The sequence below is a fragment of the Macaca mulatta genome, chromosome 8 (assembly GCF_049350105.2).
Source record: "Macaca mulatta isolate MMU2019108-1 chromosome 8, T2T-MMU8v2.0, whole genome shotgun sequence".
In the NCBI taxonomy this organism is placed as follows: Eukaryota; Metazoa; Chordata; class Mammalia; order Primates; family Cercopithecidae; genus Macaca; species Macaca mulatta.
The window spans coordinates 58,204,034-58,216,552 of NC_133413.1; the positions used below are offsets into that span (position 1 = coordinate 58,204,034).

A 12,519-nucleotide genomic window follows, 5' to 3' on the forward strand; every position below is an offset into this window, starting at 1 on the left:
CCAGTCATAGCAGTATATAGTGGCTTTCTAATGAAGAAGAAGAGGGAAATCTTGATCTCTGCATTAATCCAAACTGCCTCCTCAAAGAACAAATGTGAATGGTTTTTTACAGACCCTGCCTTCTGGTACAAGATGCCTGTGGAATGTTCGGTGAAGTGCACTTAGAGTTCACCATGTCGAAGGCAAGACAGTTGGAAGGGAAGTCTTGCAGCCTGGTGGGAATGAAGGTTCTACAGAAAGCCACCAGAGGAAGGTGAGAACGTGCCAGAATGGCATCCAGTTTGCTACAATTGTTGGTTCTTTTTATTAGTCTTTTGTCTCTAATTTTATTTTTAAAGGCAGTAAACCAGGATCCTAGAGTTTGCCCATAAAACAAGGCCAGAAGTTGAGTGGAACCTATAAAGTATCTTTAGGGGAAGAATTGTAATTGAGAACAAAAAGAATTAGGCAGGTTTCATGATTCATAATTTTATTAAAAGAAGATTAAAATGTTATATATGTGTTTTAATTATGAAGATTTGTCTTTTGTGTGTTTTCTTCACTATAACAATAAAGCATCTTTGGGTGGTAAGTATAAATGAAAACCTAATTTAGTGAAAAAACATTTTGTGAGCTTTAAGCAAAATTCTTAAGTTGTCATGTCTTTGCACTTTCCAAAATAAGCAAGCATTGTTCTCTGCCAGGTTTCATGGCACCTCGCCCTAAAATGTTGTTTTTGATAGGCAGAGGTGGAGTGTTACAAAGATCTGGCCTATCTGTGCCTGTTATAGCTCCAGTAATCATTCTAATCTATGAATTAGGGAAAAAAAAAAAAAGAAACATTTTTAATGGAACTACCCAGTCATATAGTGAATTGGGGTTTTTCTCAATCTTCTTATTACATCTCTTTCTTTAAGTAGTGTGTTATTTTAGCTCTCTTGTTGATGTTTTGTTTAATTATAGAACATCTGAGCTATAACTGTATTGGAGGGGGAAAATGTCCCATTCTAAGTGTATGATATTCTGCTTTTGGAGCATTTATTGATAGTATCCTCGGTAGTTTGCATCATGACCACTCTGGCTATGGCCATTCTAAATGGTGAGTGTTTAGTGAGCATTTCCTTGACTGACCTCAGTAGGCATTTAGCTCTCCTACAGGCCTTGACTTTGAGTCCTGGCATACCATACTGCTGAGTGACAGGTCTGCCCAAGAGCTTGTTTTCCTGGGAGACATATCCCCTGTAAGCCCTGAGTAGATAAGAGCACATTTTTATTGATCTGTATAGCTATGTTTTCTGTTTTTTTGTTTTGTTTTGGTTTGGTTTGGTTTTTGGTTTGTTGTGTGTTTGTTTGTTTGTTTGTTTTGGAGACAGAGGTTCGCTCTTGTTACCCAGGCTGGAGTGCATTGGTGCCATCTTGGCTCACTGCAACCTCCGCCTCCCAGATTCAAGCAATTCTCCTACCTCAGCCTCCCAAGTAGCTGGGATTACAGGCGCCTGCCACCACACCCGGCTAATTTTTTGTATTTAGTAGAGATGGGATTTCACCATGTTGGTCAGGCTAGTCTCAAACTCCTGATCTCAGGTGATCCACCCACCTCAGCCTCCCAAAGTGCTGGGATTACAGGCGTGAGGTTCCACGCCCGGCCAGCTATATTTTATAATAAATACTTCCTCTTGTTTTAAACAGGCAGCTGTATTATAATTTAATTGCATTATGTGTTTGCGGAATGCGATTCATCCAGATATTTGAAAAGCATGTCTAGATACGAGAAAAGCTTGGTTGGGTCACATGAGTCTTACCCTTATTAAGACTGAACCTCATTTTAGTCCTCATTAGAATATTCATTGTAGGCCAGGCACAGTGGCTCCCAACACTTTGGGAAGCCGAGGCAGGCTGATCACTTAAGGCCAGGAGTTTGAGACCAGCCTAGCCAACATGGCAAAACCCTGTCTCTACTAAAAATAAAAATAAAAAATTAGCTGGGCATGGTGGCACATGCCTGTAGTCCCAGCTACTTAGGCTGAGGCACGAGAATTGCTTGAACCCTAGAGGCAGAGGTTGCAGTGAGCTGAGATTGCACCACTGCACTCCAGCCTGGGTGACAGAGCGACACTCTGTCTCAAAAAGAAAAAAATATTCATTGTAAACATTTCAGACTCACAAGCATCTGAAGACTAAGTGTAGTAATGGTAACCATCAGGGCCGTTTAGAGGGGAGGGCTCTTTCACTCGGCTGCCACCCACCCAAGCCTGGCAAGGACATGAGGGGGCTCCCACCACAGGATGTTCCAGCTGTGCTCCAGGCCAGAGGCAGCTGTTCTGGCTGAAGACTGCAGGACGTAGCATCTTACGGAAATACTGCTGGGGAAGGACGCAGCCAGACGGGACCTGGGAATCTTTGTCTCTCTAAAGGTCCTGTTCTTTCACCATTCTTCTTTATAGCCATACATGTACCTAACATTTAATCTAGTTTTTGTGGTTGGCACTAGAAGCCTAACCATCTATAACATTTACATGGGAAATGTTTTTTCCATGGGAAATGCATTGAGTATTCCAACAAATTCATTTACTGATAAACTTTTGAACCTCCTTCCTTGTTAAAGTTGGTGACTAGTATTTGATGCTTTTTTAGATACGGATTAATTATTTTATATATTTAATTATATTTTGCCATGCAAAACATCCAAATAAATGTTTAGATTGTTTTCTTGTTCTTTTGGAAGCTATATTTCTTCAAAACAAATTATTAAATCGTTTTGGAATGCGGGATGTTATAATTGCTTATTAGTGACATCATCCATCCGTGGCCCAGTAAACACAACATTGTCTCTCTTTTTTTTCCCCCAAATTATTGTGTTTCATAGCAACTGTCGTAAACTTTAACAAAATACACTTCTCATAAACCTTAACAAAATATAATTCCCCAAATTCAAGCTAAAATGATTAATTTTATAATTTCAGTATCTAATACAGAAAATAACCTTTTCCCAATTGGAAGATAGTTGTATGTTTGGGCTAAGTCACAGAGCCTCTTAGATCTGGCCTACCAGATCTAAATTTCACCTGATCCACAGTTCTGGTGATGAAGCATCACTCAGCCCTACCTGCTGTTGAGTGACTGTGTTGCAGGGGACTGTAGTCCAGAGGCTCGCAGAAAAACAGCAGCATAGCTTTTGTTTCTCTGACAGACTAATTTTTTGGATTTGAGCGTCTATGTCGACTGGTCAGAGGAAGAAGAGTCAGAAAAACAACCCGAGCTTCGGTTTAGAAACTGTACAGTTTTCACAACAGTGCCAGTCTGATATATGCTCACCGCAGAACATGCAGCACAGCCTGTGCTTCCTTCCTCTCCAGGGCACTCCTGCTATTCCTCAGTGACTCTCTGCTAAGGGCCACCCTCCAGCCCACCTCCCCGCCCACCACCGACCTCTGTCCTCCCAAGTAGCCTGTGCAGCACTTTAGTAGGCCAAACAAGCTGAGAAGTCACAGGGCTTTGGTGTCATAATTCTGTGTGTGAACTTTATTTTTTTATTGCTGTTTATTATATGCTTTTATTTGTATTTGCCAGGGCAATACTGAGAAAAAGAAAAGAAATTCCCTGAAATATGTTAACCTATCATAGGTATAGAAACTATAGCTAACAAATTCTTTTGGGGAGAGTGGGGAAAGGAGACCTCTTTCAGTTCAAAAATCTGATATTTATTTCCCAACTTGTTAAAACAACCACTGAGTCCAAAATACATTATTAATTTATAGGTACTATTTTCTGTAGGCCACTTGAAGGGCCCTTTTACAGCAATGTACTGGAGAAGCTCTTACTGAAGAGCATTTTGTCAATACTCAGTGTCTACAGAGGGTGCTGTCTGGGTGTTGAGAATGACAAAGAAAGCAACTGACATGGTCTTTGACCTTGAATTGTGTCCCTTTCAACCCAAAACAGGACAGGTGGAAGTATTAGAGTAGTTGATGATTGAAATAACTAGACCTTAGCTGACTGATCCCAGAAGGTTTCATGAAAGAAATGAGAACAAAAGCTTTAAACATCTTGATCTAGCAGAAAGAAAAGTGTCTCTAAATTGGTGAGATGTTATCTGTGAATACAAATATAGGATTTAGAGAGAGAGAGATGCGAAAGGGGAAGTAAGAGGGTTTATTCAAGAGAGATTATGACTGGGTGCAGTGGCTCATGCCTGTAACTTAGCACTTTGGGAGGCAAAGGTGGGCAGATCGCTTGAGCTCAGGAGTTTGAGACCAGCCAGGGCAACATAGTGAGACCTTCACCTCAAAAAAATAAATAAATAAATAAGATAATTCACTCACTTATTCAGTAAATATTATTTAGTCCCTATTTGTACTATGTTCCTAGCTAGTTGCCATGGCACTGAGCTGTGTGCGAGATTTGGGGGATTTATCCCAAACCAGAATATACTGAGGTATAAAGTCTGCTAGATAAAGCCTAAATCCTATTATTAGGGATTTTGCATTGGTTCTGGAGAAATGAGGTTCAATATGAGTTTTTGAGTGAAGAAGAGAAGAGGTCATAAACACAAAAATGAAGTAAGACTATCTTTACTCCTGTACCTACAATAGATGGGAAATTGAGGGAGAGATTGGGATAGGGCCACAAGGCTGGAAACTTTTCCCACAGTTGAAGGAAGGAGAACAGAGAAGTGATACATAGGGAGCTCTCAGGAGCTGTGGCACATGCCAGGAGCACAAAACAGCTCGCTTCCTCTACACTTACAGCAGTGTAGGAGCCAAGGGGAGACTCAGAAGGATAGCTGGTGATGTGGCACCACCTGGCAAGCACCCACACAGGGAGCGGAGGCTCAGAGCACCCACCTTGGTGGGGGTGCAGAGGGTGGGGTAGGATGTAGGAGCTCTGGAGAGAATGGGAAAGGCATGGGCTAAGGGCTAAAATGGAAAGGGAGGGCAAGCTCCCAGGCCCACATAGCCATTTCATCCCCTGCAGAGTGAGGACAAGGCGAGGACTGCTGCCCTGGTCAGCTTCCATGAAAAGGTGAGGGGAGGAAGTGCATTTCAGAGAATGAGCCAATGAGAAGCTATTGTCTAAACACGAACTTCCATTTTTATGGCAGCAGATTAAGTGGTGATAAGCTTTATATCAGAAGCCAAGCTCAGTCAGCATGCTCAGAAATTAACCAATCCGAGTCAGGATAGAAAGTTCCTTTGTAGCCCCCAGTGGGATTCCCAGTCCACTGCCCTGCTAGCCTGTGCACTAGTTTCCTGGGCTTTATTTAAGCCCCTTTTCCCTCACAGGCCAGTCTCATACTGTACCCTCATTAAGGGCCCAGCACTGCCTCACTTGCCTCGTGCTGCAACCACCACCAGGATGCCCTCTCCTCTCCACCAGCACCATGGAGGTAAGCTTGCAGCTCACTCTGGTGCCTGTGCCTAGGACTGTGTGGGATGTCTGCTGGCCTGTGGCCCAACACAGACGCATGTTTTAATGTCAGTGAGTGATGTCACTGGTATAGGTTTGAGTGTGCCCCTTTTTTTGATGAATAATATGAGAACATCATGACATTCATATGAGGAGTCCTCCAGTGCATCATAGATGCATCATACAAGGGCTGCTGTCCAGTGCTGGCCTGTGCCACGTGCCTACCTTCCCCCACCCCCTCCAGTGCTGGCCTGTGCCAGGTGCCCACCTTTCCCATCCCCTCCAGCGCTGGCCTGTGCCAGGTGCCCACCTTTCCCCACTCCCTCCAGTGCTGCCTGCGCCATGTGCCCGCCTGCCTCCATCCCCTCCAGTGGTGGCCTGTGCCATGCTCTGGGCCACTGGTCTCTGAGTCTAATGGACCTATGATGGCTTCATCATCATTACAACTGTTCCTTGTAGGGTGTCTACACGTAGACAGTCAGTGAGGGTGTGTCAGTTGCGTGCCCAGCCACCATATTTCACACTTGCCTGGTGGTTGGTAGGCTCCCTCAGGGCAGGTGCTGTTTCTCATTTACCATTATATTTTCTGTAGATAGCAGAATTTCTGACACATGATAAGCAAACAATTTTTATTTGTGGGATGCACATTAGGTGTTTTCTTGGGTTAATCTTAGAACTTTTGTCAGCAAGATTTAAATGTGTATTTTTATACTTCATAATTATTGGAGCTCAATTATAGCAGTAAGGGTGGCGACCCATTTGGTGCCAGGGTCTGTGTGCGGTGCAGGTGACAACCACACTAGCCATGTGCCCGTGGACACAGACCCTCGGTGTCCTCACTAATTTAAGGGAAAGTGAACATGGGCATGCAGTGAAAGCACTTTATCACGGATGGCAAGAGTGTGAGTGTTCATTATGAATTTTTCACAGAAAAAAAAGTTGAATGCATTGCACTTTCCCTTTTCCTTTTAGTCTTCACAAAAGTCAGTTACAGAGGAGGAGGCTCAGCGTCTACCCGGTCTTACAGAAGAGGGCCTGAGACAGAGGTAGGGTGACTGGCCCAGGGTCCACCAGCCAGCCCAGCTGTGACTGGGCAGGATGCTGGGGTCTTCAGTCTCCCACAGAGCCCATCACGTTCCGTCTAGCTGAGTGAAACTGGGATACACCAAAGTGCTGGAGAGGGAACCCTTAAGAATCATTCCACATGAGTTTACCGGGCTGGGTTATTTATTGGAGAATCATTTCAGAGGCTCCTTCAACAGGAAATATGTAGTGGTAAGAGCTCTCCTTGGGTAAGAAACTTCAATAGTAATTTACTTCCTTTGATTTTCCTTCTTCAAAAAGGCCACCCTTTTAAAAAGCCACACACTTCCCTTGGGGTTTGAGGTCCAGAATCTCTTTCTTAATTGCTATGCTTAGAAACGCTGCTTCAAAGGACATTTTTAAGAATTCTTTCATGATTTTGAAAAATATAATTGTTCCTGTGACTTCACCAGAGTGTCTGAAAGGAAAATAAAGTATCACTTAAGAGAGAGTGCTGGGCCGGGCGCAGTGGCTCACACCTGTAATCCCAGCACTTTGGGAGGCCGAGAGGCAGATCACCTGAGGTCAGGAGTTTCTGGCCAGGCAGGCGTGCCATGTAGTGGTGTGCACCCGTAATCCCAGGTACTCGGGAGGCTGAGGTAGGTGAATCACTTGGACCGGGAGGCGGAGGTTGCAGTGAGCCAAGATCATGCCATTGCGCTCCAGCCTGGGTGAAAGAGCAAGACTCCATCTCAAAAAAAAGAAAAGAGAGAGAGAGAGAGAGAGAGAATGCGAATCTTGAGACCAGGACTGCTCAGAGCAGCAGCAGTAGACACTTTCTACCTGAGCAGCATGCTGTTACTTCAAGCCCTTCATCAGTTTAGAAGTGTGTTTTGTGTTTTCCCTATAGTTTGTTTTCTTTCTGCCAAATGTTACCTCCCACTAGGATTTTAAGTCTAAATTAAACTTTACTGTCCTTTAAGACTGGGGTTTTTTTGACCAATATTTACCTATTGTGAAGTATCTCTTTGTAAAGTCTTCTGCTAAAATAATGCATTCTCAGCATCTGGATTGCGATTTTTTTATTTTAAACGTAGAGCATTTTAGAAGGTAAAGTAAGCTCTACAAAACATTTTCTTTAGATTGGTTACATTTTAGGAAGATGAAGTCTGTTTTTCTGATTTTTGTTTAATCGCTTTATTTCTGAGTGCCTTTGTTGTTACTATAAACTGACAATCATTTTTACTAGTGAGTCTAATCAAAGATTAATAGAGATCGTGATTTATTTTTATTTTAAAGGAAATATATTTTTTAAATCTAAAGTCCTAGTCCCAAGTCACACATGTCATTATTAGAATTTATAACTCTCTAAGGCTTCAACTGTTTCTTCACTTCCTTATATATTTGGTTGCTTTACTTTGAACACATTAATTGATTCTTATACAAAGAGTCTTTATCTTAATAACTTAATCTGCTTAAAATAATTTTGATAATGTATATTTTGCACAAGAACAATGAGGAAAATCAGAAGTTGAAAAGTTGAATCCTTCATTTACAAAGACTTATTTTCTCATTAGAATAATAAAGGAATGTGTAGAAGTACAGTAAACTGACTAATATTATACTTCTAAGCTTTAGTTTCTTCATTTTCATTAGCAGCTAAGCAGTCATGAATCTTCAGTGATTTAATTAAGGAGGGAAAAAAGGAGGAATTTATATGCTTAGGTCAGAAGAATATGGGATATAGCATCAATAATAAAATTGAAAGGGATACAATTAAACCAAGCTGGTCGTTGTCCTGAAACATCACCCCAATGCAAACAGAGAAGTAGAACTGGAAGTAAAGGAAGGAAACATTTTTTAAGAGAAGACATGAAATGGGCCATAAAATAGGTTTTTATTACATCCAAAGTGAACTAACTAAAAGGAGCATGCTACAACATGGATGGACCTCAAAAACATGATGCTAAGTCCAAAAAAAAAAAAACAGACACAAAAGGTCTCATGCCTTGTGACTCCCTTATTGTGAAATGTCCAGACCAGGCAAATCTATGGAGACAGCAGATGGGCTGCCAGGGCCTGAGAAGAGAGGAAATGGGAGTGACTGCTAATGGGGATGGGGTCTACTTTGGGATATGGAAATATTCTGCAATTAAATAGAGGTAGTGTGTGCACAACATTCTGAATGTACTAAATACCACTAAATTGCATACTTTAAAATGACTAATTTTATGAAGTTTTAATTTACTTTAATTATTTTCTTACTATAATTTTATATTAATTTTACCTCAAGTTTAAAAAAGAAAAATGAACTGAATGTCTAGAAAGTGCTTATGCTCTTATGAAAATAACTACAGATATTTCATAAGTTCAGTTGGAAAAGAATAGTGTCTCAATGGAACTTCTGGGCATAATTCCACATATATCAAAAAGGTATAACATAAGGAATAGGGGCTCAAAAAGGAAATGCCAGTTATTATTAACCTTGGCCAGTAAGGCTATTTTGGGGAAATAAGAACATGGATTTGTTTATTAAAATAGGCACCCCTCTAAACCAGCCATCACTTTTGTCTTTCAGTGGAAGATCTCTTATCCTTAAGATAAGAATCCTGATTTTATGTCTACTCCATGTAATCTACTTTCACTATCAATGAGAGTGAAAATCAAGAGTGATTAAAGCATGCAAAGGGAAGACAAGGGACTGTGATCAGGCTTGGAACACCCATCTGTTTGATCACAGGAAGGAGGATGAATGAGAACCACAAACCATCTGAGAGATTCTGTTTGAACTGTGTAGGCTAAGCATTAACCATTCCCAGCATTCCTGCCCTGAGTACCTACCCTTCTACTACTGAAGCTAAAACTATTTAAAACTGTTGGACTGTACTTACCACTACTCAACAAAAATAAGTTCACCTTATTGTCAATTAGATAAAAGTTCTGCTTTGACTACAGTCTTCTGTATGTTGCTATGGCTTCACTTACTCATTTAACAAACAGCATGGGCATGTGAATTCATAGCTCCTGCCCTCAAGGCATTTACACTCCAGAGAGCAGCAGGTTAATAACACTTTTGCTGGAGTGGGTGAACAACCCCTTCATCTGCTTTGGTCAGCAGGGGAGGAGCCCTTTGGCTAGGACTCATAGGTTCGAGTTTCTAGGCAGAGGCCCATGGGAAAGCACTCAGAGTAAAATGACCTTACCCTCCACCCATAAACTTATTTTTCCAGTACAAGTTGAGCATCCCTTTTCTGAAATGCTTAGGACTAGGAGTGTTTCAAATTTCCAATTTTTATGAATTTTGAAATATGTGCATTATACTTACTGGTTGAGCATCCCTAATGGGAAAATATGAAATCCAAAATACTCCAAAGAGCATTTCCTTTGAGTGTCACATCAGTGCCCAAAAAGTTTTGAATTTCAGATTAGGGATACTCAATTTGGTTAGACCATCTTTTGACCAAAAATAGGCTGCTGTTCAGGGCCAAGTGTTATTTTTGTATCCTCTATAGCAGTTAGCACAGTGTTCAGTAAAACCCAATTTGGCCAGGCATAGTGACTCACACCTGTAATTCCAGCACTTTGGGTAGCTGAGGCAGGCGGATCACGAGGTCAGGAGATCGAGGCCATCCTGGGTAACACGATGAAACCCTGTCTATACTAAAAGTACAAAAAATTAGCTGGGCATAGTGACGCGTGCCTATAGTCCCAGCTACTCGGGAGGCTGAGGTAGGAAGAATTACTTGAACCCAGGAAGCAGAGGTTGCAGTGAGCCAAGATCACACCACTGCACTCCAGCCTGGGTGACAGAACAAGACTCCGTCTCAAAAAAAAAAAAAAACCTGATTAATAAATGATGAAATCTGAACCTAACAAACTGTTAAAAATTTTTCTTGGCTATAAAAACAAATTTTTTAGAAGTGTTCTCAAAAGTGACTTTATTCTTCCTCCCTCACTCCACTACCTACTTCCCACATGACCAAGGGACACAGTATAACCAAGTTAGCTCTGAATTATTTGACTGTGTGGGCCAGGCTTACTCAAGGGAACTTGCTGGTTTAAAAAAAAAAAAAAAAAAAAAAAACTTCTAGGAGCGCCCTGATCACTGAGGGGAGACAGCTGTGATTCGGCACTGATTCACAGCTCTGGTTTTAGAATCCATATATCTTGGTTAATACATTGGTTCTTAAATTTGCTGGTTGATTGGTACTAATCCCATCCTTAGTTATCAACAAGGATAAATCTACTTCCGAAAGTTGTTAGGAGAATTTAATGAGATCACATTCATAGAAGTACCTTGTGCAGTGTAAACCAGCATGTAAGAAGTTGCTTTTCCCTTCTTCCTCAGACTTTTTCTTTCTACTTAACTGAAAAAGTAGAAATCTAGCCAGCACTGACCCAAGACTTTGTTGTCTTGTTTTTACAAACAAAATGGGTAGAAGAAAGAAATCAGAAGTAATTTAGAAACATGATACAGTTTGAAAGTGCTCCATGTTTTTCCCAAGGAAGAATATAAATCATCCAGTTGGACATTGCTAGGCATTGTCAATAACCCAATAATGGGAAAGAATGGATAATGAAGCCATTGGGATTTGTACAGAGAGATTTAGTTTAAAACAGGGATAAAAGAAACCAAATGGGCCGTATGCGGTGGCTTATGCCTATAATCCCAGCGCTTTGAGAGGCCGAGGCAGGTGAATCACCTGAGGTCAGAGATTCAAGACCAGCCTGGCCAATGTGGTGAAACCCCGTCTCTACTGAAAATACTAAAACTTAGCCGGGCGTGGTGGCAGGCACCTGTAATCACAGCTACTTGGGAGGGTGAGGCAGGAGAATCGCTAGAACTCTGGAGGCAAAGGTTGCAGTGAGCCAAGATCGCACCATTGCACTCCAACCTGGGCAACAAGAGCAAAACTCTGTCTCAAAAAAAGAAACAAAACAAAACAAAACAAATGGAAGATCAGCTGATATGACAGCATAAAAACATACCACTTATCCCTCCAGGTTAGTAATTTAACTAGTTACCTTATAGCACAGTAAGTCTAGAATTCAGTAAATGGGCAGGGTTTTGTTTTATTCTTTTTTTAATCATTTCTTCTCTTAAAAATATTTCCCCCACCCTACCCCTCACTGTCCTTCCTACCACAGAAATCATAATCATCTACCAGTAGGAGGTCAGTGATTTTATTTTCTTTATTTTTTTGAGACAGAGTCTCACTCTGTTGCCCAGGCTAGAGTGCAGTGGTGGAGGCCAGTGGTTTTAAGACTTTCGGTTTTTGTTTTTCTTTTTTTTTTTTTTTTTTTTTTTTTTTTTTTTTTGATCTCTGCTCACTGCAACCTCCACCTCCCGGGTTCAAGCGATTTTCCTGCCTCAGCCTCCCGAATATCTGGGACTACAGGTGCACACCACCACACTCAGCTTATTTTTGTATTTTTATTAGAAACGGGGTTTCACCATGTTGGCCCGTATGGTCTTGATCTCTTGACCTCGTGATCCGCCCACTTCAGCCTCCCAAAGTGCTGGGATAACAGGTGTGAGCCACTGCACCTGGCCCTGTTTTTCTTTAATATAAATATGTTTAGGCACGATGGCTCATACCTGTAATCCCAGCACTTTGGGAGGCCAAGGCAAGAGGATCACTTGGGCACAGGAGTTCAAGGCCAGCCTAGGTAACATCTCGAGACCTGTCTATATACAAGGAAAGGGAGGGAGGGAAGGAAGGGAGGAGGAGAGAGAAGGGAAGGGGAAGGAGCAGCTTATAAAACAAATTATGTGAAGTTGTTTGTTCTGGAAGGTGGATGAGTTGGGCCACCATGGCTCCCCACCCAGCTCCTTAGGAGTCCAGCAGCATAGTCTGAAAGCATCTGTTGTGGATTAATTGCTCATAAAAACATTTCGCATATTCCATAGTTGTTGTTCTTTCTTCCTCTCAGGTTAATAGCTTGCGGCAGTAGTTGCTATCATGGGGACACTGGGTAGCAGTATGATTCAGAAGCAGAATAGAAATGTTCCTGTATTAATCTCAAATTAAAAATCCAAATACTTACTTTAAATATGCTATTATTAGCTGAATTCTCAAAATTGGAAAACCTTACAGATTTGAATTTTGG

General features: G+C 41.6%; 1 protein-coding gene across 48 annotated transcripts in view; it reads left to right on the forward strand.

Annotated features, from left to right (window-relative positions):
* SPIDR (scaffold protein involved in DNA repair) overlaps positions 1-12,519 on the forward strand; it is a 481,215-nt gene that overhangs the window by 415,138 nt on the left and 53,558 nt on the right. For all 48 annotated transcript variants that reach the window (XM_077943592.1, XM_077943599.1, XM_077943602.1 and 45 more), the window contains one exon: positions 113-253. In XM_077943592.1, the coding sequence (XP_077799718.1) occupies positions 113-253 (141 nt within the window). The remainder of the gene's footprint in view (positions 1-112; positions 254-12,519) is intronic.